This window comes from Acanthopagrus latus, chromosome 20 (assembly GCF_904848185.1).
Source record: "Acanthopagrus latus isolate v.2019 chromosome 20, fAcaLat1.1, whole genome shotgun sequence".
NCBI lineage: Eukaryota > Metazoa > Chordata > Actinopteri > Spariformes > Sparidae > Acanthopagrus > Acanthopagrus latus.
This window is the reverse complement of record NC_051058.1, coordinates 15927537-15951987: the sequence shown is the minus strand read 5'-3', so window position 1 is coordinate 15951987 and position 24451 is coordinate 15927537. Positions and strand designations below refer to the sequence as shown.

The 24451-nt window shown below is 41.0% G+C and overlaps 3 protein-coding genes across 4 annotated transcripts in view; 1 reads left to right on the top strand and 2 right to left on the bottom strand.

Annotated features, from left to right (window-relative positions):
* Positions 1–24451, bottom strand: part of LOC119009604 (cadherin-related family member 1) — a 110337-nt gene that overhangs the window by 9466 nt on the left and 76420 nt on the right. The window contains exons 4-15 of one of the 2 annotated variants that reach the window (XM_037081023.1): positions 6244–6589; positions 5959–5961; positions 5704–5799; positions 5231–5376; positions 5086–5136; positions 4169–4258; positions 3975–4061; positions 2724–2840; positions 687–830; positions 520–598; positions 332–432; positions 44–247 (exon numbers count right to left, since the gene is read on the bottom strand). In XM_037081023.1, coding sequence (XP_036936918.1) covers positions 44–247; positions 332–432; positions 520–598; positions 687–830; positions 2724–2840; positions 3975–4061; positions 4169–4258; positions 5086–5136; positions 5231–5376; positions 5704–5799; positions 5959–5961; positions 6244–6298 — 1173 coding nt within the window. In that variant the 5' untranslated portion in view covers positions 6299–6589. The remainder of the gene's footprint in view (positions 1–43; positions 248–331; positions 433–519; positions 599–686; positions 831–2723; positions 2841–3974; positions 4062–4168; positions 4259–5085; positions 5137–5230; positions 5377–5703; positions 5800–5958; positions 5962–6243; positions 6590–24451) is intronic. The other variant, XM_037081024.1, reaches the window with a different exon arrangement.
* ghitm (growth hormone inducible transmembrane protein) lies at positions 9642–14267 on the bottom strand. Its single transcript, XM_037081027.1, has 9 exons — positions 14130–14267; positions 13614–13772; positions 12708–12810; positions 12386–12497; positions 12156–12297; positions 11830–11938; positions 11446–11634; positions 10350–10521; positions 9642–10262 (listed from the first exon to the last, which is right to left on the bottom strand). The coding sequence occupies exons 2-9, from the start codon at positions 13743–13745 to the stop codon at positions 10175–10177; spliced, it is 1047 nt and encodes a 348-aa protein (XP_036936922.1). The 5' UTR covers positions 13746–13772; positions 14130–14267; the 3' UTR covers positions 9642–10174.
* On the top strand, positions 14439–22515 carry LOC119009606 (carbohydrate sulfotransferase 3-like). Its single transcript, XM_037081026.1, has 3 exons — positions 14439–15821; positions 19917–20132; positions 20285–22515. Exons 2-3 carry the CDS (start codon positions 20053–20055, stop codon positions 21519–21521), a joined length of 1317 nt encoding a protein of 438 aa, XP_036936921.1. The 5' UTR covers positions 14439–15821; positions 19917–20052; the 3' UTR covers positions 21522–22515.

The following is a 24451-nucleotide window of genomic DNA, read 5'->3' as shown; positions in this document are numbered from 1 at the left end:
AAGAGATCAGTAAGACAGGAGGGTGTTGCGGGAATACATCTACCTGGTCGGAGTCATTGACGGTGATCTTGAAGCCTCGGAGGATCTCCCCAGCTGGAGGGTGCTCGTACATGGTGACCTCGAACTTGCTCTGCGGGCCGTTCTCTCCGTAGAAGGTCGGAGGATGGTTGTTGAGATCCACCACCCGGACCGTCACCATGGTGATGTCGTAGTCGAGTAGCTTATTGCCTGGTCCTACCTCAGACGCCTGCGTGTGAAAAACATCATTCATCAACAGGCGTAAAAGTGGATTAAATCAACTGGAGGGAAACTCAAAGAAATTCGACATTACCTTGACTTTAACCTCATACAACTCGTTCTTCAGCAGAGACGGATACGTTGTCAGGGTGATGCATCCGCTGGTGCTGTTTATCTCAAACACACCATCGCTGCCTGAAAGCCGGCGATGAAAGAAGTGTTTTAAATGTGGCAAAAAAAGAGCAAATCTGATAGTGTTACTTAAAGATGTATTGTTCTTACCATTCATAATGGAGTAATGTATTGGGTTCGGGTTGCCTTGGTCTCCATCTTTAGCGTACACAGTGAATATTTCAGAGCCCTGGAAGGAAAAAAAGGAATAGAATTAATCTCACAGTGTAATGGTTGATCACCTTCACTGGCGTGTGAGGAACAACAGGAGGACTTACGGGAACGGACACTTCATAGACGTAGCCAAAGTAAGGAGTTCCTATGAAGGACGGGGGCATGTCCTGGGAGTCAATTACATTGACCGTTATGGTGGCTGTGGAGGTCAACACCTGGTGCTTCCCCTTGTACTTTCCACCTCCATCCTGAGCAAACAACAGACAGGCAGAGTTAGAACATGTTATAGTGGTTATAATATTTTTAAAAAATGTTCTCAGTTTTAGTGAGGAAGTTAGCATTTAGTCATTTTTTTTAAATGCTTTTTTCAACAATGTTTGAACCACTAACGTTATGCACGCGATCCATAAGCTACGCAGCTACCGATGTTAGCTAAATATGGTATCGAACTTTTCACCCAAAACAAACAGAGCTTTCAGTGTTTCTTAGATAATTTGATTCTGCTAACTTCCTGCGGCACACAGTGCGTACGGCCTGTCCGCAATCCAAATCATAAAGAAAGAACATGATTCACAAGCCCATCAGTATGAAATATATGTTCCCATAGGAATGAATGGACTAACAGTAGTACTAATAGTGAGTATAGTTCCCATTTCTAACCAACTACAATAATATCCTTCCCATTAGCTTGAAATGGTTTGATGAGTTTGGTGTCTGTAAACCAGTTAAATAATATTACAAAATAAAACCAAACTGGGCGGTTTAATAAGATTATATCAGACTTATTGGCCGGATGTCCGTTTAAAACTGGGATGTAAACCTCTTAATCCACACTTAGCATGGCAAATCCAGTCAAATTAGGAAGGGTAGAATCTGTAGCTTCATTTGCATGGTGATGTTAATGATGTTATTGTGCTTCAAGTGTGAAGCTGCACGTGCTGTTTGTTCTTCCACAGACACTCGGAGCCGAGGAGAGAATCATCCTCATCCTTCATCCTATTACTAACAATGGAAGGATTACACATACAGAGACTGTGAAGATACAGCAGAGTGTCGTCGTTCAGACAGCTTATTCACGACCAGTGGTGGAATGTATCTAAGCACTTTTACTAACTCGAATGAGTCTTTTCTTTTCATACTACTCTCTACTTTTACTTCACCGTCAATTTGAAAATTTGACTTTTACTTCAAAAAAGTCAAGAAGCCGATTACCTCAGAAATACCGAGTAAATTAGACTATTTAGTAAAGTTGTACGAGCTAAAAAGTTTGAACAACTTATAGTCTACTTTCCTTAGTTCCTTAGTACTGATTTCCTTGATCAATTAACCAGATTCACTGTGCAATACATTTCAGAAGTGAAAATGTGCACGTTTGATTAGACAAAAGAGCTTAATAGCAACATGAGGCGGAAAATAAACGTGCAACTGTTTTGAAGATCTGTAAGTCATTTCATGATCCAAGCCTCATAAATTTGATTTCCTTTTCATTATTTTAGTAAATTTACTGCTTTATAATAATTATTTTTGGTTTCTGGTTAATTGTGGTGAAATTTCTCAAAACATAATGAAAACAATCATTGGTTGCTGTCATATTTAAAATAGTACATAATGAGCTCCACCTCAACTAAACTGTTAAATCTTGCTTTTACATTAATACACCAGAAATTATGCAAAATATGATACTACAGCAGTCACAGGGGACATGTTTTACTTTGAATACTTCTGTGTTATTAGGGCTTTTATTTAAGTAAAGGATCTGAATACTCCTGCTGCTGTTTTCCTGTTTCCTATTACCTTGTTTAATGAGCAAAATGGTGAAGTTGCTTTCAGCCAATTAAAAACTTTGCTCACAGATTTTTTATTTTATTTTGTAAGACGACCAGAATAAACGTGTCAAAAGCAGTGCTCCAGGAGAAACAGCTCTTGGCTGCTTGGATTACTGATATTCTTTTTCCCTGCTGAGATTTTTTGATTAGCGCACAAACATAACGTTGGATTTGAATGTTTAAAAAAAACCCAACATGGATGAATCTGAAACATCAAACACTTTGTTAATGATGAGGAAACCTGCGAGCCAAGCTGCTCACGGGACGCCTGAGAGGACAAACCAAAGAGAGCGGAGAGCGACAGTGACCTCTCACCTTTGCAACCACGGTCACAAAGTGGGTGGGCGTGGTCTCGAAGTCTAAATATTCTCCAGGCTTGACTCTGAGGATGCCGCTGTGCCCGTCGATGGTGAACTTGGCGAACGGCGACGTCTGATAACGTGTAAACAGACAGTGTTAACACACAATTTTTATTTATACTTGAACTTAGCGATCAAGCTCATTTCATAATCAGCACTGACTCCTGACCAACCTTGACTTTTTATCTACGGACTTCCATCAGGATGGTTTTTGACACATGAACAGTAACAACTACTGTGCTGTCAGCTGTTGGCCCCGACCAAACATAAGCCCCTATTAAGCCCTCAGTGCCTTGCTCAAATGTAATTGAAATTTAATCCACTAAAGTAACACCGTTTCCAGACTGCTCTCTGGTATGAGATTAATCTTTCCCCTCTGCACACTGTCCCATCACTCGAATGCCCTTTTCCTCCCTCCACATGGCAGCACAGCTCTCATGTTGTCAGCTCGACCTGTGGTCTTACCCATGAATGTTAGGGTGACACCAAGCCAGTTATCTCTGTGTAGATGATAATGGTGCGGTTGTACAAATAAAAGGAAATTGAATCAAAGATAATAGAAGAGCTTAAAAAAAAAACACCTAGTGTGAAACAGTAAAAGGAGGAAAACAGTAATAACTTATAAGAAAGAATGTTTTTTAAATAAGGTTTTGGGACCTGAGAGGATAAACTTGTTGGCAGGCTGCACTCCAGCGTGTAGGAGTGAAAGAAATCAGATGTTGTCTGAAGCCAAACTATTTACAGCTCTATGTGTGATTAATAAAATCAATTCAGCTGGTGGCCATGTGCGAGAGGACTAGAATAGCTTTAAATATTTTAGCCTAGGTTACGTTGGGTCGCTCATGCGGGCACGTGCAGGTGTTACTGTAAATCCTGGCTGCAGCATTTTCAGTAAGAGATTTTCCCACCTAATCCCAGAGTAAAGATAGAGCAAGACAAAATGAAAGCATGAGGGATATAATCTGAGGGAAATATTTGGTTTTAGATGTGCAACATATCAAACTGGAGACATGTTCACCTGAGTCATAATGAGTGCAAATTCAACACAAAGCCTCCATGTGCTCCTGAAATGTCATGATGGAACAGCCTTGAGCAGCTTTGTTGTAATTAATTTTTTAAAAAGGTTTTCTATCTGACACTCAGAGCTTTGGAGTTGCCAGGGTCACAGCTGTGCATCATCTGCATAAAAACATAGCTTTGAGGTTACCTGTAGATAATATGAGACGCTGCCACCTGAGCCCATGTCTTTATCCAGCGCTTGGACTCTGTAGATGCTGCTTCCTGAAGTCGTATTCTAATGAAGAGACAAGAGAGGTCACTTTATTCTCAGTTTGATAGTGGCATGGGAACACCTATAAAAAGGGATTTATTATATGAGGGTATTGATTCTGCATACTGTACCTCTGGGACGTCAATGATGAAAGGCAGGTTTTGAAACTCAGGTGGTTCATCGTTGGCATCGGTGACAAACACTCGCACAGTCTCAACAACCTGAAAGCGACAAGGAAACAACCTCTGAACAACACATACAAACTGTGCCAACTGGGATTTATTTAAAGGCTATTTTATCTTTTTTTCAAAGAGAATAATTAACTGAAAGTGATCAGAGACAGATCATTTTATAACCTTACATTGTTTTTCAAGTACAAGCGAGTTTTGCAAGTTTTCTGCTGTTTACCTTCTGTCACTGCACTTATTTCATAACTTGTTCACATTATTTATGTTTGTTTTCTTTTTTTCATTTCACTGATTTTTGTTTTATTCCACAGACAGACTGCAGAAGTCTTATAGTCACAACTGTAAAATACCATAAAGAATAAGTGAAATTGATACACCAGTGACGCATTGACACATTTGAAATTCTAAAAAAAATTTGATGGAGAACCAAAAAGTGTGCTACAGTTGTGGGGAAAGAAAATGTTCGCAGAGGCTCAGCCATCAAAATATTTGACAAGCCTTAAGCCTTTTTAGTTTTAAATAAGATGTTATATGCATACAGAAATGGTGTGGTTAATGCAGTAGATTGATGAGGATAACATATAAAGTACAAGACAGCCATCAGCCAGTTCTCTTCTACAGTTAAAGGCCTACAGATTTGGAATTTTTACATTTTTTTTCATTCCTGTTGTCTGTTCTTAGATGTTATTTTCAGTTACTGTTGTTCCGAGTCATCGTTGTAACAATCACAGTCTACCTAGGGACAAGGACTGAAAATCAAACCTCGGCTGGAAGCCCTAAATGCATTGCATCAGTTGCATTTCAGTCAGATGTTACAGTTCCTTCAGATTTTGATAAACTTAAAAACAGTAAAAACTTACTTTATTGCGACCGTCCGTTATGCTCACAGTCACTGAGATTTCCGCTTGTTTCTACAAAGAAAACATTAAATGTCACTTTGAGCATCGCTGGTGACACATTTACTGCAGGTTTTCTTCAAAATAAGACTCTCATCGTCAGGCTCACCTCTCTGTCGAGCTCCTGAACCAGAGTCACGTTTCCCGATTTGGAGTCCACCCTGAAATATTCCTTGGAGCTCTGTTCGAAGGTCAGACCGTATCGTACAGGGTCTCCCTCTGGATCTGTGCCGTTCAGGATGTATACCTGTGTCCCTGTGGAGCAAACGATATGCACAAAATGCTATCATTGTTCCATTTGTTTTTTATTCAGTGTGAACGTCTCGTTTTTAACAATCAGGTCAGAAGAGCCAGCACCCTTATTGTTTTCCTCTCCGTAAGTCTTGTTGTACGTCACAATCCAGAAGGTATTACAGTGATTAGCTGCAGCTTCAACACCAGTGCGATGATTTCATTGTAACGCACACTGTACGCATGTGAAAACAAACACTCAAACTACACCGAGCATCACCTTCAACTGGAATCAACCAGATTTTCAACAGGTAAAGTTGATAAGTAAAGTAGATTGTGCAACAGACTTACCAACTGGTGTATCCTCGGAGATGCTGAACAGGGCCATGTTGCCGTTTGTACTGCTGGGTCCATTATCGTAAAAATATGGAGCATAGTCTGATTGTCCTTTTTGGGGAAAACATAAAAAAAAATGAAATTCAGAAATTGTGAAATAATGACAATAGTAAGCTACCCAATCAACTGTAAAAACTGAAAAATAACACTTAGATTCTCTAGATATTTTGGTTCTTGCTTGTGTAATGAAGTGATAACTGTGGCACTCACTTGCTAAAATAGGGGCACGACATGAAAGCCGGGAGGAGGAAAAAAGGAGGATGGACACAAATCATAAATATATTTGGAATTTAAGTTTCCACTATCACAACACAGAGATGTAATCACACATCTAACTAAGAAGGTGCAGGCAGCATGAGCAGTCTACGCTAAGATGGACATGCCCTCTGTGTTAGAGGATTAACCAGATAAGAGCAAGCCAAGAAGTCTTAAACCAACACTGCAAGAAGAAGGAAAAAACACCACAAAAGAAAAAGGAAAAAAGCGGAGCCTCACCCAAGCTGAAGTGGATCAGGAGGAGAAACAGCAGAGCGTTCTTTTCTTTCTTCATCCTGGTGGGGAGGTAAGGCTTGGCTGGATCATGTGGAAGGCTTGTGTGGAGGGGGAAAGCGAGCAGCGAGTGTCGTGCCCCTTCTTGGAGGCGTCTCAGCAGCTCAGGAGGAGGGAGGCTGGGACAGATTCTCAGGCACTAATCCAGTGACGCATCCCTTCCCCTCCGCAAAAGACATCTCTTGCCACACTGCTCCTCGCACAACGACTCCTCTCCTGGAATAACCTGCACGAGGATGGCGAGGGGGCTCGGGGTTTTTTTTTCACACGAGACGTGGCGATCATCACACCTCTGCACACATGTGACCAGTGTACACATTTTACAGATGTGACTGCTGTGAAACCAAAAGGCTTTGTGATATGATATACCTCCCCAAAGACTTCCCATAAAACACCCTTTATTTTCATTTCTCTTTGTCAGTGGACACATGGCTTATTTGGCTCCCCTCGCCGGCGTTTTAAAAGGTTTCAACAAACTCATTAGTCACATGTAGCGAGACCCACTGGCCCTAAGCTTCTGCTTCTGTTCTTCTTGGCAGCTCGCTGACCAACACGAGCCTCAGCTGCACTTGTGGATCTGTGTTGCGCTCGAAGCCAAGAGGCTTTTCTGTTGGTCTTAGCAAGACTACTTTCACCGGGAAACCCAGTGACCTGTCAATCACAAACGAGGTTCTTAAAAAAAAAAAAAAAAAAAAAAAAAGTCTGTATTGCCAGTCAGTGTTGTTGGATTTAAACGTTTTTCCTGCTGCAAGCTTATTTTTCTATTTTTATGTTCAGCTTAATTTTTAAGCATGTCATGTTACAGAAGATGTTTGCCACTCAGCGCTGTCTCAAACCTCCCTTTCTATGACTCACTTGCTGCCTCTAAAAAAACAGGCACTGCTCTGAAATGCAGTGAGACACAACCCCAAAAAATAAATCTGATAAAATAAAGATAAGAAAAACAAGTGAAATGCTCTGAGGGGCCAAAGTGGTGTGATGTTTTAAATCTTGCATTTTTGAACAGACTTTCCATTTTGCACCTTTTTTGTTCATTTTATCGGCGTCATGCGAGTGAACACTGCCTGCAGTTTGGGCGAGGTGTGTTAACCGCCTTGACTCACTCACATCAGAGGTGCAGACTTGTGCACTTCCTATGTTCACAGGTATAAAAATAGGGTGTGACGTTCAGTGACACGCTCAAGACATCTTACTGGTCTGCAGCCAATGATGAATCTGCTCTGTTCATGAAAATAAACACAGAATCCAAGAGGAAACGGGCAAGAGCTAATTAATAATAATACTGCTGCATATGTTAGATTTAAGACATGAAATATGGAAACTATGAAAACGTAAAAATGGTTAATCTCACATTATTACGTATGTGAAAGTACAGTGGTATAATCAGCTAAATTTTCAATGCCAACGTATTGAAAGTACAAATATACATCAAGCAGAATGTCGCCCTTTAGGTTTGTAATATGTATTTTACTATGTAATATGTAACGGTGTAAGTGTAGTATATTAAATCTTAACGTTTCAGATGAAAAATTGTAAATGCTTTATGTAGCCTATGATAATTAAAAGGTGTTAACATAAACTTGTAAATGACTGGCTAAACAGTGTTTATAGAATTTTTAGCACTCAAATTAACTCAAATATATCATTACCACAACGTCTGTTCGAGGCCTTACAGTGTGTTGGTAGGCCCCTGATGAAGTCATAACAATTATACTGTCTTTGTTTTGTTTTCAATTGAGAAAATGTCAAAAAGGATGAGCAAATTATCATATTCTGTTTTGTTTATTGTTAATACAGTGTCCCCAAAACTCATAAATGTCAGCTTCTTGTGGTGAGGAGATTTCAAGGGTCATTAGGTCATGAGCCACGGCCAATCCATCCATTAGTTACTGAGATGGTTCTGTTTGGATCAAAGCGGTGGAATGACCAACAGGCCATCGTGTCGGTGTTGCACGCACGGCCAAAAAAATCAATTCAAACATGACCTGAAAGAACTGTACCGTCCAGGGCTTAGGCTGATGTGAAACCTAAGTCTCTGTGTCATTATGTAAGAGCAAGAGCTCCTGGGGTCAGAAGTTTTAAGGTATTGTGGATGAAAGTGCTGACGCTATAATCATAAGAAGAAAAGACGTGCATGGATTCATCTTCTTCTGAATTTGTTTATGTTCTCTCTCTCTCACACAGTGAGACAAACCATGTCAAAGCCTACGTTGAGCAGTAAAAAAACCTTGGACGCTGACCAAATATTGGTCATCAATCTGATTCTGAAAATGACTGACAGAGAGGAACTTTTATCCCCAGTAATGCCAGATCTCCACATGCTGAAGCTTTCCCCAATCTCATCCATTATTGCCCTCTTTATCCCTCCCATCCGCAGGGCTTTTGCGATACGCAGTATACGTGAATCATATGTGTCCTAAACGTGAACATGATCTGAGAGACTGAAACGCTGCCCGGCAGCTGTGGGCTCCACGTGTACGTGCTTTAATGAAGCACCTGCATATTTACAGATGTTAGCATCTGTTGCAAGTGCCCTGGTTTGGAGGTTTAATTTTAGAGGAGCGGCCAGATGGTGGACAAGAGGATTACTACGCTAAGCCTTTGTCATCTGCTGCTACATACTGACTGTTTATAGGCAAATACAAGGTGGACCCCGCTGGTCCCTGATATTCTGCTCCGACCTGCTCTGACAAAATAGTAAAATACCTTATGTGAGTTTTGGCTGATTAAGTAGCAGCAGTGAGAAGTTTCCTGATTTAAAACACTACTCACAATTAATCTGATGTGCTGCTCAAGATGCTCTAATGTTGATGAGTTTACAGATTATTGAGTTTATTTGAAATATGCACCTAAAACACAGTTATTGTTGCCATAAAAAGAAAATGAATGGATTATCCCATTTTAGGAATTGTCCATTCCTTCCATTCCATTCTCTTCAAACACTGTGACGCTCAACGTTCTACGTTTGATCAGGTTGTCTACAGGTATTAGATGCTTCAGTTTCATGCTTTTGAATACATTTTCAACATAGTTTCAACTAAATTCGAGACAGAATTATCTTTTTTCTTCTTTAAGCCTATGTGGGGTAATCTCCTTTTTGTGTGTGTGCAAATATCAAGTAGTCAGTTGCAGGTACATTAATGCATGTGTGTAAGTCCTGTTTGTGCATCTGTTCAAATAGACTTTTACAAATGACGTGACATTGTGATATCATTTTAGGGTGTTTCTACTGTGACGGTGTCAAAATGTCTTCAAGGAACATGTCAGCTCACCCTCTGCTGGATTTTAGGATCATTTTTAAAGGACACAACAGCAACATCTGACAAAATAAACATCACTTTTGATTTGTTTAACAAGTGACTTTTATTGTTGAAATTACTGAGTATTTTTCCAGAAATATATGAACTATTTCCATCCTCTTTATCCCATCACAGAAGTGCAATATCTGTTTGTATAGTGGAGCATGTGTATACAGCACAGTCATTTATTGATCAGTCTATGGTGTGGCTTTTCCGTTCCATATAAATGATATTCTTTAACTCTCATTCTCATCATAAACAGAAACCCCACCAAGTGAAAATAAATATAAAACATAGAGAATACGAAGGACATCTGAGGCAGGCGAAACAATGCAGACAGTCGGATGTGACCTGTCTGTAACCCCCAGGATTAACAATATACTTCCACCATCAACGTAAGAGCTCTCAATTTGTCTGTGCGATCCTCGTCTTTGAACACTTACAAAGCCTTCATGTTTATTTACCAGTTAGATGAGACTAAGCGATAACACCTGGTGTATGCTGCTAGTAGTAAAACACGATTTTGTTGAAGCTCTGTGGAGGGGAAAACGAGACAGCTGAAGCCAAAATACGTCTGTTTACTTCCTTCTGCCGCCGCCGCCGCCAGCCAGAATCATCACCAGTCTCATGAAGATGTTCAGTGTGTCCATGTAAATCCCCATACACCTGTTAGAAGCCAAAAAACATGAAATCTATTCCTTGGTGCAAGTGCATAACAAACAGCAGAAATTCGAATATTACCCTGAGACTTACGAGTTGATGGGGTCGTATTTCTGTGCAGCATAGAGTGGGTGTGTCTCTGCTCTCTTGATGACCTTCTGCGTGTCGTACAGGAGGAACATGCTGAACAGGACCAGGCCTCCATAGATGGCCACTGAGTACAGGCCTGCACCGAACGCCGAGGTTGGTGGCAGGAACATTGATCCTGAGGAGGAAAGAATTGTGAGACTGACTAGTACAGGAGTGGCTTTTATTTATGAATATTATTCTTAGACTTAGGGCATTATAATATGTTCGTATAGAGCTAATGGATCAGCTAACTTCCTATAAATTCTTCCATATTTTTAGGTGCTTGACACAACGCTTATTCCTTTTGCCTAAATTATCAACAAATGTATGAATGTATTTGAACATGTGTCTGTGAATTATTTTAATTGCCTGACAGCATCACTGTGTTTATAAATCCAGCCATCACAGAAATGAAACTTGTTCATGACTGTCAGATTTTTTTCCACAGCTGTCACCAAAATTTCAACTGATGATTATTTTCGTCCTAATTTATCTGCTGATAATGTTCACACTTTATGGGTTGAGTCTATAAAAGCACTCTATAAAACAACGTACATCATTATTCATTGTTATGTCTTATTGTGTCATGTCAACAAAATCATGCACAAATAAGCTGGCAAAGTGAATTTTCTCATGTGGGAGCTTAAGGAAATAGCTATGGTAAAAAACACCAAACACCTGATATTTAGCTGTAGGCTCTCATTAAGTTCACATTGAAACATTTAACTTGGTAAAATGCTGCTATTTAAAGTGTCATAAGGTGCAAACACAGCAGCACAGACCAACGGTAGTGCAATTTCTGCTAGACAACTTTGTAATGGCATGTTACCATGGTAACTTTCCAGAGGTTTTGTCACATGGTGTCTTGTCTCACTTCTTAATATAATCCTGCGGATGAACCCTCATCTTGGTGGATCTAATACTGGTTATAAATGTGACATTCATATTTAGAAGGGTCTATCTGATTTATACCTGAAAGAAGTCACCGACAGGACCCGTTTGCATGTTTGTGTAGAGCACGTGAGGCAGAGTTCACGAGGTGACACTGTGTTGTACTAACCAATAGAGGAAGCGAAGACAACTCCAAAGCCGACTGCCAGTGGCCCACCCATGTTGAGGAACTTCTCACTTGGGGCACACATGGCCACAGTGGACAGACCTCCCACGATGCCTGCTGTGTACCAGGCGGCCCTTATCATCAGAGGCCCTCCCAGGAGGGTGAGGGGAGCAATTACAGCACCCATCACACCTGAACAAAATAGCAAGACGATGACTGAATAGCACATTCACAACAAAACAAATGTACTGTATGGGTTTAAATACAAAGGCCATCATTACTCTGAGTCTTTACATGACCGCCCTCTAGTGTTCACCCACAGCAACTACATCACAGAAACAACAGGACTCAGAAGAAAAATGTAACAGAGTGATGATTCGCACAAACCTGCATGGAACATCCAAGCGAGGTGTTTGGGCACCGGGCTGTGCTCATATGAAATGGACCTGACCAGCATGCCGGCACCAATCATAGCCGCAAAAGTTGCTCCAATAGCCTGAGTTAGAACAAACATCAGATATTTATATTAATAACCTTTAAATACCTCTAAAAATATCAAGTATGTGCTAAATCATTGAAAGGTATATAGATATACAGCTATTGCTTAACCAGCTTCATGATGACTGGGAACTCAGTTAAACAGTATATATGTATATGGTATATATATATATGTATATGGTATATATATTTTTTTTTTTTTTTATAAAGCTTACCAGCCAGGATCCTCTCATCATCAGACCCATAAGTGCCGGGGTCCTGCTCACAGCTACAGCTGACAGAGCCGTCAGTCCGACACTGCCTGCAAAGTACATGTAGGTGGAGTGGATCCTGTCCTTCACATACTGAGGCCAGATCCTAGACAGAGATGGAAAAGCCAGGTGAATATGTAGCTTATGCAGTGGTGTATGTGCTTTAAAACAAAAATCAAAAGGCTGCAACTTACACTGATTTCTCAATGGCACCGATTTCATTGGACATGCCAAATCCGTAGTAGCAGAGCGCTCCAAGCCCGACTGCTGCACCTCCAGCCAGAATCATTCTGCCCATGCTGTCAACTGTGTACACAACAATATTTTAGACACATTTCTTTTGCACTATGTAACAAACCAAAACACTCAATAGTGTTATAGATCAACACAGTGACTTGACTGTCATGTAAAAGGTTTGGAGTTTGTGCTTGGAAATTTTGGAATCACAGCAATTTAGAAATCTGCCAAAGGCTCTAAAATGTGTATTTAACTACTAGTAGATGTAATGGTGATTACTTTTAATGGCGGTGTCTGTTGCTGGCTCAAAAGCTGCTTCTTTGAGCTGGTCTTTTGTTGTCCTCCCACGGCGGAAACCAAATCTGGCCTTAGAGGAGAAACCCTGGTGGGAGAAAAAGAAACTTAACACAAACCAGCAATTGTGGATTTATTACATAGGATTTCATGCTCAGAATCATCAATCAAAACTGGACTGAATTTATGTCATCCTGTGTGCTATGTGCAAGCAAGATGTGTCTTGTTGACAGAAACTTTGACTTAGAACGAATGTTATTCATATGATTCAATTAGAAAGGGCACTGATGGAACAAGAAGGCTGCTGCAGGGATCCAATTTGTGATTTTAAACAGATTTTAAACCTGTGAAATACTGACAAAATCCCTCATTTGAAAAGCCTTTTATTCTGAATATTTGTAGGCTGCAGTTTTCTACCCTGTAGGTTTCTCTATTGCTACTTAACCTGTATTACTTTGGTCCCTACCCACAGCTCTTGATGAGTCAGCCAATAAAATATGAGGCATTGGACTAGCTTAAGAAAAAACATTTACATAACAAAATTGAGGTGTCATATTGTCTGGCATTTAGTCTGATTCTGTTAAACGGTATTTGGTTCCTGCATTTTTGAACAAAAGACACACAATCTAATACATTAGCTTAGAATAAACATGTCATGGAAACACACATTTGGAAGTATTACAAAACAAACATGCATCTTAGGCATGATGTATCACATTCAATGTTTTGGGGGCTAGATTATTTACATTCAGTGCCTATCTTCTAATGTATTTTAATCTGTATATCAATATCTGCTGTCATGACCCACAAGTGATGAGAATTTCTTTGAACCTAAAGGTGAATACAGCAATCATAAAGCCATGAGTGCCAGCCTGACGGTGTTTACAGTACCTGCTGGGGCCTGAGCAGCGGTGGACAGGCCTTCAGGGCGGGTGTTCTCAGGGCTGAGGAGCCCTGCGACAGCACAGGTCGCAGCCCGGCGAGAGGAAGACTCCTCAGGCACGTCAGCCTCGCCACCAACATGTTTGCAGTATATTATCCTGTATCAGTCTGAGGGATGAACAGAGCGTCATTGTACAGCATCTGACAATAACGTCACACAATGTTTGAACAAATAACGCCAGCTTCTATCTATTACAATGAGAGGCATAATGCTATAGTACTGTCACGATTACACTGACCATTTAGTGAAGAAAACAAACTTTATCATGTCTTGCTAGTCAACTAAGCTAGCTAATGTTAACGTTAGCTAGCACGATGTTACATTACAGACTTACGCTATAAACTCTTCGCGGACTACATGTACACAATGTTTAGACGCTTTTAGTGAATTAACTTTAACAATAAACTGTTTAATTCATCATAAATGATAGAAATGTAGAAGTAAACTGACGTTAGGTTACATACCAAGAGAGAAACGGTCGTCTTTCACCTTTCCAGAAACAAGTGCGCAAGTTCCTGACGCAATTGTTTTGCAACCTTCGTGAAAATTCTCTATACGTGCGTCATCATTACGCGACGGGTATGCTGGGAATTGTAGTTCATTATCGGGTCGCCTTTCATAATCCAGTAAAACTTTAATCAGTGGTGGTGGAAGAAGCATTCAGGACGGGTTTAAAAAATATTTTTTTTACATAAATGAAATTACACAAATGAAATAAATAAATGTACATGTAAAAAGTACTACAACACCCTGCATTTAAAAGTATACGTTTAATTCACAAAGGGTACTAAACGTTAAAGGAAAATAAAAAGTAGGCGGGTTTATATCAAACTAGCCTCTTTCAGACATTTACTTGTACACCATGTTATATGTTTATGTTGTGTATGTATATACATATATACTTTTTTTTCAGACAATTTTAAACACTTAACATATTGCAAAAATATATATTTTAAGGAATAATTTCATGTCTTATAGGCTTCTTAACCTGCAAATTAAAAAAATAACAAATCACATACATTTAATGGAGTAAAATAGTAGGCTCTATTTCCTCTCGAAAGTACAATAACAACAACACTTCTTGAGTAAATTACTTATATTTTTATTTGGATTTACCCGGAAAATCATGTTGTAGGCAGAATCAGTTGTAGTGGCCATTTTGTATATATAAAAATCTAGATCATATGATAAAAAAGCTATTTAAAAAGCCACTGCTGCACCATGGGCTTGTATTCTATGCAGGTAAAATAAGTCAAATGTGTATTCGAAGTTCCTCTGGTTTTCATGGTTTAATTTTCCAAAAAGAAAGTAAGCAAACAAATGACAGGGGAATCTTTCATAGTTCTCCTGCACAGGAAAAAAATGAAAAATACAGCAAACACAGGCCCACCCAGGTGCATTGTGGTCCTACACCTATCCTTCTATCTATACAACCTTGGGTGCCCACAGTGTTACCAAAATTCCCAAACAAAACAAAATCGTGACCAGACAAAACTTAACGTGCTAAACAATAATTAAACTAAACTTCAACATCTGTAAATGTTTTGCAGTTATCCCATCTACTCACCCACAACACAAGTCAGGGTGCACATTGCGTTTTCTCCACTAGGTGGAGCGCTTACCTCTTCTTTTGGCTGCGACATCCACCACTAAAAACAGAGTGGACCTAAATAACAGCAACATAACAACAGTATCAGGCCAACACCTCGTTATTCACCCTGACATTGTTTATCATGTGGTTTCACTGTATGATATATATGTTATTACAGTAGAAACAAGGGGTCTGTGGGGGGGAGGGGGTGACTGTGCGCCTCCCTGCCTGAAGCTCCGCTCCTTTGGACCAAACTTTGCCATGTGATTCACTGAGTCGCAACTGTTGCACAGACTTATCATTCAGTCCACTGAGCAGCCCTGACCTGCAGCAGCAGCAGCAGCCTCCCCAAACATGATCCCATCTCCTCCGCGGCTCTTACTCACTGAAAGCAGTCGACCTACTCTTCGCGCATCGGGCTGCGTTTTTTTTCTTCCTGCTGCGCGCGTGAAGTTTCTCCTCGGGATGTGATGGAATTAATTTGTGTCCGGAGTCGCTCTTTGAGGGAAAGGCTGCTGACGGATGAACAGAAGCGGACTTCAAGACAGCGCAGCTCAGCGTGATGGTGGGTATGGAGAGCGGACGAGCTGTTCCTTATATAATTAACCAAAAAAAACAAAACAAAAAAAAAACTTAGAAAACTAATCAAATCACATGAGAGGACTGTTAAGCTCCTTCAACACCCGAGAAAAGTCCGTAACACTTAAATGAGAAGGACAGTGACTTTTATCATGGGGCTCTTTTTCCTTCTTTTTATTAAGAGAGCATGACTTGTTTGTCCAATTCGTCCTTTTGACCTTTAAAATTGCAGCGCATGCTCTCCAGAGACTAACTGCTGTGGCATTACCAGGAGCTGGGGGGGTTCCGACCATTAATCTTTCAATTCAACCTGATTATGAATCAGCAGTTACAAAGTTGCATGCCAACACCTTTTAGGTACAAATGTGCTGCATGCCCCCCCCTCCAAGTGCAAAAATCACCACATTGTCCCAAAACAGATTAAAACCAACAAGCATGAATCTCGGCCACACTCTTGAGATTAATCCGACCTGTTGCCTGCATGCCACACTGTTCTACTCCTCCAACACCCTGACTGATACAGCTCAGCCCTCTCTTCTGATAAAATGTCAAGCTGGCCCTGCATTTTATTCATAGTTTATTATAAGCGTGTGCCATTTGATTAAAGGCTTTTAGGTGGTAAACAAACACAGTATATGAGTATTTTTCATGGACCTTGACAAAGTTCAGCCCGCCTTTCTAAGTGTGAACATACTCATTAAACTGCCAGTAACCATGGAGAGAGCAACTATTTTAAATTTACCTCTGAGTCTAGTAACTCTCACTATACCAGCAGTCAAACTGACCACAAACTCTCCAAACAAATTGACTGACAGGATTGGGAGGGTTACTTTTAAAATGTATTCTGATACCTAATCCAAGTATCACTATAATTAAGTAATGTAACTTGAATACTTTCCGTTACTTTTGGAAGCCACTGCTTCAAGAGACAAGAGGAAGTACACATGAAGAAGATCACTTTTATTCATTATCAATACATGAACTGTGAGCATTTTTTTAACAGTTACTTTTTTGTTTCCTAGCTAATGTAATGTACTACATTACTCACACAGGCTTATGGTTGAACACATCCCATTGTTATAATTTGGTATGTGGCTAAGGTACTCTTGAAATAATAAATTACATATAGATAGAAAGTAATGCACTGTAAGTGTCCCCAATCATGTCTGTAAATTGCAGTACATTTAGAAAATTATCTTCTCATGAATTAAAACAAAAATGGTTTAATCCATAACAATGCATCCTTTTTTATATGATGTGCTTTATAGGCCATGTGACATTTTAATTTGCACTATAGTGACATTAGCTATCAAATAAAATAAATGTAGCTTAGCACAAATGTACAGTACAGTGTTTCATTCAGTTATTTAGGCTGTAACGCTGCTCTTCATAACAAACAAACATTACAAAGATAGATCTCACAGTATAACCTGGGTCAGAAAATGACAGTTGACACATTTCTACCATCGCCCAATCTCATTCTAAGGTTTGGTAGTTTCCAGCCTGTTATTTTTGTTTCTCGAGACACATCATCCTGCAATTATCACGCCTACATGCTGTGTTTCAGAGTGGACTCCTTTATCTGATGGCCTTGAATGAAAAACAGGATAGGCATGTGACATAAACGGTATAACATACACTGGCAATATCTCAGACAAAGTGGGCTGAGTGGTGTTTTTAATTTGTCTTCACATACGATTCGACATCAAATAAAAGGCGGCAATTAGAAGAATTTGCAGCGAGATGATAAATGGTACAGTGGCGGTTTTGTTATGAGCAGATGATCAAAAGTGTCATATGCCTCAGTGGTTTGTGAATATTCAAGAATGTCTGCTCGTGTGTGTGTGTGCTTCTTTCTTTTTTTTTTGTTTCACACAGCAGATGCAATAAGCTGAGATAATTGGTGTACATCTAATTTACCACACAAATGACAGAACCTCAGACACACTTATTTTCTTGATGAATTGTTTATTTTAAATCGCATATGGAAAGAGCTAAAACTGCTTAAATACATGCTCAGTCCTGCGTCTTACTCGTTAGGCCACATCGCTTTTTTGGTGCGGCCGCAGTAGAACAATAACTACTGCTTTAGTACAACAACAGATTTACTCAAATCTTTTGTTAGTTTTTCAGACAAACTGTGACAGTTTTTGTTGAACGACCACTAACGGCTTAAGGACTCAGTAATTTCCTTTGGTGCAGCCGAATATCTAACCACTTCTACATGGCTTGTAACATCCAGGGGCTTAGTCACTGACCCCTGTGACGTGTGAGTGACCTGGGAGTTTATGTTCTGCGATCTCAGCCCAAAGGAGGTTTAGAGTCACTCCTGTGTAAAGAGACCTTTGTGGTTGTGGCATGCGGCAGGGTGGTGCAAGACAGAGCCGATTTTTCCTCCAGCTGAAAAACGTTTCTCAGTGCACGGGCCGTTCACCTTTTCATTACACGTCGTTCCACGTCAACAGAGCTCTCTATTGGAGCTGTAAAACTTCCCGTTCCCTTCTCGGGAGAATTTCACAGCCAGTGTCCAACCATTCCCTGTGTTGAGACTGCACTCTTCTTGGCCTGCTGCTTCTGTGCTCGGAACTGGACAGAAGTCGCGACAGGATGTGAGAACTGGACCTCCAGACCGGGTCATGTATCAGGCTTCTCGCTTTCCTCCGCAGCGCTGCATGTTTCGTGACATGACTACCTGACTGTAGTGAGTCAAAAGGCTGGTCTGTTGCTTGTGGCTCTGCTGATTAATAGCAGCAGTTTTGCTAATGTGTCGGCCCCTGAGGCTAGAGCTGCAAACGTTTAACAGTGATCCATTAAAGATCTCGGGCACACTCAGGATACTGTGTGTAGCACCTGACAGATCCAATAATCAAATGTTTTCACAAACCCAGACGTCTGATTCAGGTTGTAAAAAGAGCCACTGTACACCCCAACTGTTAACCCCCGGCATTTTTGCGAGCACACATGCCAATTTCCTCAGGGTGTCTCTTTTGCTCTTGCTGTGTTATTGACCCTTTCACCAACAGACGAGGCAAAGCAGGATTATGTTAAAATCCAAAGATTAGTCAGGGATCTGAGCCAAGCTACAATTATCTTAGAAGTTAAGTAATATCAATCTTTTAGGAATGTGCATCATTATCATTAAATCCACTCTTATCTTCTGTGAATGCCCTCTATAGACCAACAGATGTACTGAATGGCCTGCAGGCTCAGAGCTCTGCAATTTATAGCTCAGTGACAAGCAGGCTTTCCCCTTCAATTTCAGCCCTGTGCAGTTATACCTCTCAGTGTTTGGACATGTGTCCTGCTCAGTCAGTGTTTTAGAAGCACAAAAGTATATTATGAGGAAGCAGCAAGCCATTAGCCCGCCACCAGATGGTCTACTGTACCAGTAACCTATGTCACTGAAGGCCTCTGTTGAAAAGATCTCCTCCCAGTGTTGACATGGAAGAGCAGCTGGCAGTTTGGACCACAGGGTGCACTGCTACCTATCAGTGGGAGGTTGGGATTGTCATTCGAACGCAGGCAGGCAGCCTTACGGTAGTGGAATTACGGTTTAATTACAAAATTGTGCTTGATTGCAGTTGTCTCTCCCCATTCTTTAAATAACTTCTGTAAAGACGGACTCGTAAACACTGTTTTTCATTGTGCACCAGCCTTCAGTCTTGCATGGTGGGTGGGCATGTTCCTGAAATGCACTGGTGCACTTAGAGATAACAAGGACTTCCTCGTGGGAAGAACTGGCTTAGAATCCAGTACAACACACTCAGTTATTTTCTATTCTTACCTTCTTCAGATATGATATTTTTGTCGAATTTAATGTCTCCATGACTGGTTTTTGTAGAATATACAGTGGTGATGTGCACGCTGAACAAATACAGGAACAAACGAGGGATGACTCTGCATCACAGTGCAGTTTAAGAAGTGCAACAATGAGCTGTCAACTTCCCCATTTCCACGAGTACTTAAAATAAATAGCTTAAAGAATTTCGTCATAAAGAATTGAGACAGGAGTAGTTACTCGCAGCCACGCTCAAATGTGCAAAATGTGTAACTGACAGGTTGATGTTCATTTTGTTTATAGGATGAAACATCGCCTACATCGGGGAATACAAATAACTGGAAGGCTCTTTAAGAAGGTGACTGGAGACTTGCAAGATTGGCAGAACCTATTAAGAAGCAGTCTGTAAAAGCACATCCAGGCACAGCTACATCCAAGAATGAGGATCAAATACACAATATACATCGTCTTCTTTGTGACACTTGTTATCATTGAGAAGGAAAACAACATTATCTCAAGGTAAGTCCATTTCAGTGATGAATGGGGTGCTTTTGTGATTTTCTCTTCCCCTCTTGCCAACAGAAAATTACTGCAAAAAGTGTTGAGCTGAATAACACGCCTTTGACTTCTTTCTGTCAACTTTTAACTCAGTGGTTCCTCTCATCCTCCAGGGTTTCAGATAAGCTCTCCTTAATGCAGACCCCCCAGACCCCTCTACCGCCCAGTGGTTTCTCCCACATACTGCTGAAGCACAATGGTTCCTTAACCTCAATCAGCAAGATGGACTCTGCCTTCACGTTGATGAAGCGGCGCCTGGAGAACTTCAGTGAGCACCAGGGGGTGGTGAGGAGGGGCAGGAAACACATCCTCCTGTTGGCCACAACCAGGACGGGCTCCTCGTTTGTGGGCGAGTTTTTCAACCAGCAGGGTGACAACATGTTTTACCTGTTCGAGCCGTTGTGGCACGTCGAGAAGATGCTGACACTGGAAACTGGTGGCACCAATGCCACAGTGGCAGCGAAGGCATACCGTGACGTGCTCCAGCAGCTCTTCCTGTGTGACTTCTCCCTGTTGGAGAGCTTCATCGAACCCCCCCCTGTGGACCACATCACCCCTGCCCTCTTCCGCAGAGAGTCTAGCATCTCTCTTTGTGAGGACTCGGTCTGCAGCCCTCCCATCAAAGGAGTCTTTGAGCCTTATCACTGCAGGACCAGGCGCTGTGGGCCCCTGAACCTGACCATGGCATCTGAGTCCTGCCTCCAAAAGGAGCACAGGACCATCAAGTCAGTGAGGGTGCGCCAGCTGGAGACCCTCCGTCCTCTGGCTGAGGACCCACGCCTTGACATAAAGTTCATTCAGCTGGTTCGGGATCCCCGGGCTGTATTAGCCTCCCGCATGGTGGCCTTTGAAGCCAAGTACAAGAACTGGAAACAGTGGGCTATGGATGGGGATGTGCCCATTGATGACGATGAAGTCAGAAAGCTGAAAGGGAACTGCGACAACATTAGGATGTCCGCTGAGATCGGCCTGAGACGGCCACCGTGGCTTCGCAAGCGATACATGCTCGTTCGGTATGAGGACATTGCTCGGTTCCCCATGAGGAAGGCCACGGAGATGTACAAGTTTACTGGAATCCCGTTCACTCCACAAGCGAAATCCTGGATCCTGAGGAACATCCAAGCCTCTAAGAAGGCCAGTGGTGTCTACTCAACTCAGAAAAACTCCTCAGAACAAGTAGAGAAATGGAGGTTCAGTTTACCATTCAAAATAGCCCAGGTTGTACAGAAAGTTTGTGGGCCAACACTGAAGCTTTTTGGGTATAAATCTGTCAGCAGTGAAGAAATGCTCACAGACAAGTCGATTAGTCTGATTGAGGACAAGATGTTCAACTTTTTATCACAAACATGAACTCTGAACCCTGATGCAGGAAAAAAACAATCCTTTGGAAAATTGTGGATATTTATTAGGGTCTTTTATGCTGATACTGAGAGCTTTATATTTTCTGACTGTGCTATTTAAAGCGTTTTACTATTTAAAACAATTTGATGAAGAAAATGATTGTTGAGAAGAAAATACATCTTGAGGTTTCAATTACTGAAGCAAGGGTGTTTGAAACAATATAGGTACTGTACATATGGGTATAGCAAGGTCAAAATAGAAAGCTGTCTTTGTTTTTGCACTTTTTTCTCTGTTTATCGTTGGCTTATCCTGCAAGTCTGTCAAGATTTATTTCCTTAGCAAATATAGGAGGTCCTGGGGGAGATGGCTGTCGGTTTGTGAACAATAAGGACCTGTTTCACACTCATTAGTTATTTTTGTCTGGCAACTTCTGAGTAATAAGCTGCTTTTACACCAAAGAAACTTGAAATGTTTATGCATAGCCAAAAAAAAGGAATTGCTTAGTATAGCAATTCTCATAGCAGGAACAGGAAATATCAATTTTTTGCCAGGTAATTTCTACGCATGAGATTTAGAAGTAATGTCCCATGCTTATTTATTTATTTCTTCTCTTTCCTCAATGTCATAATGACTCCAGCTTTGAATGTTCTCCACAGGTTCTTTTCCCCTCTGCAGGGGTACTTTTCTTGCACACGTATACTGTAGTTTGCTGTACATGCATGTTTGTAATTGGCCAAAAAGTTGTTTGAAGTTGTCCTCGGCACTGTAAGGACCCATTCTGTAAAAACAGATGTTTACACTGCCACTGTATGCAAACATTCCAACTGCAGCTGGTTTGCAGGATTGTGCGAGGTTGGTCGGCAGGTCTCTGTCTGTTGACACAAGTCTCTCGGCTGGTGAAAAAAAAGAGGCCCTGATACTTTGGCCGGCCAGACAGTTTTGCTGATGTTCCAGTCTGTTCCTCTTGCATTTTGTCTGTCACAATAAACCTTCTTTTACATGAGCTGTTAAACATCTCACTTTTGGCATCCATAAATGTGGAAAAACTGATATTCAGTCTTGAAGGAGTTTAACATTCAACCACAACTTCCTCATTTTGTCATCTTTGTCAGTTTATCTTTTTATGATGATCACGCATGCTAAGCAACATAAACGGAAGCAAATGTGGCAGGAAGAAAGTGTGGCGTGTAAATGTGGTGTAGCAATAAAAAGGAACACCTCTCAAAAATGGTACACAGTAAAACTGTTCTCCTGTAATCAATACGAGCTTCACAAAGCTTTTAATGGAGTATCTCCCTTCAGACTTTAGTGGATGTCTGCGTGTTTAACTACAGTCTGTGTTTGCTGGTGTTGTGTTCAAAAAGTTGGAACATTACATTGGCAAACAGGAACGGTGGGCACAAGTTCACCCACCGACACTGAAAGAGCATTCACAGATTATTTGCTTGACAACACGACAAACTCTGGCCTCAGAAATTACCACAGTTGCGTCAACATCTCCAAGAGTCCACTGCCAGCTAGCAGCTCTGTGAGGCAAGTGCTAACATCAGCATGCTAACATGCTCAGATTGACAATGCTATCATGATAATGTTTAGTGGGTTGATTGTTAACCATGGTCACACTGTGGTTATTTGGTCATAAAACAAACTTTCATTGAATTTATTCAAACTGATAAGATTTTGGCAGAAGATGAAGAGTGTTGAGTTTTCATTTATCCTGGGGGGAACATGAATGTATGTGCCAAATATCGTCGCAGTTCACATGATAGTAATGCGAAACCACAAAAGTCAGGCCATCACAAAGTCAGTGGGATTTAACCCTTGTGCACCAGAGATATCTGTACCAAAATTCATAGCAATTCCAATAGATGTTGAGGCGTTTTAATCTGGACCTAAGTGGTAGAACAACTGAATGAAACTACTCTGCTAACATGTCTAAAAACAGAATAAAAATTGAAAAAGGCAGTTGTGGTTGGGCTACAAGGAAGTGTATAGAATGCTGTCCAACCACATTGGAAAGCAAAAGCCCTACTTTCAGTTTGACGTGGGAAATGTGTGGGTTGAAGGGGTTTCCGAAGCTATAAGACCACGTGACAGGCACTTTTGATAGGGTATAGTGGCATAAAGCTCTTCTTGTCATTTGCTCCATTACTAGTAAGACTTCGACATCGGTGGATTCACTTGTATTTGTTGAGCTGTTTTGTGCTTTATGCAATAAAGAACTCTATATATAGAATAAACAAACACTTGTGAAACAAAGCCACTCACTGGTTTCCAAAACCTCCTTACGTTTCGTTAGAGTGGTTAATTGAAGTGTACCTGCCGTCTTTGGCTCTACCTAAACCAAATGTTTAAGCTTTCTGCACACTGAGTAGTTTGTCTCTGAGGAGGCAAGAAGGAGGGAGGCTGTGGAGGCTGCCTTGACTTCCAGTGTGTTTACCACTGCGGGCCTGGCTATTTAAGTCTGCAAACCTAGTAATTACCTCAGCTTTACATATAATGTGGTCCAAGTCATTTTCGTCCACCTGACCCCACCCGGTTACAGACATGCAGGAAAGCTGTCCTTCATATTCTCTTTCTGCCTCGTTCAGTCTCTTCTACACAAGAAGCAACTTTTTATCTAAATACTTGCGAATTCAAGCGTCTGAGCTCTCACACACTGCACAGCAAAGCCACATCAGTAATCCTGAGTACATTTACTCATATCAACAGATCATTATCTGGTTAGTTTGGGGCTGGCTGTTCTGTTTTTAATGAAAAGTGTTACCAGGTCTGCAGCGTCTCAGTCTAATGAGGAGAGATTCAGCGTTTATAAACTCTTATATTGGAGTGGCTTTATGTGGGACGTGTGGAGGGTGGAGTAACCATATGGTTGGAGCAAATATAGAATAACCACTTTCCACTGAATTAAAGCCTTCCCACCCCCCCTCTGCAGTAAA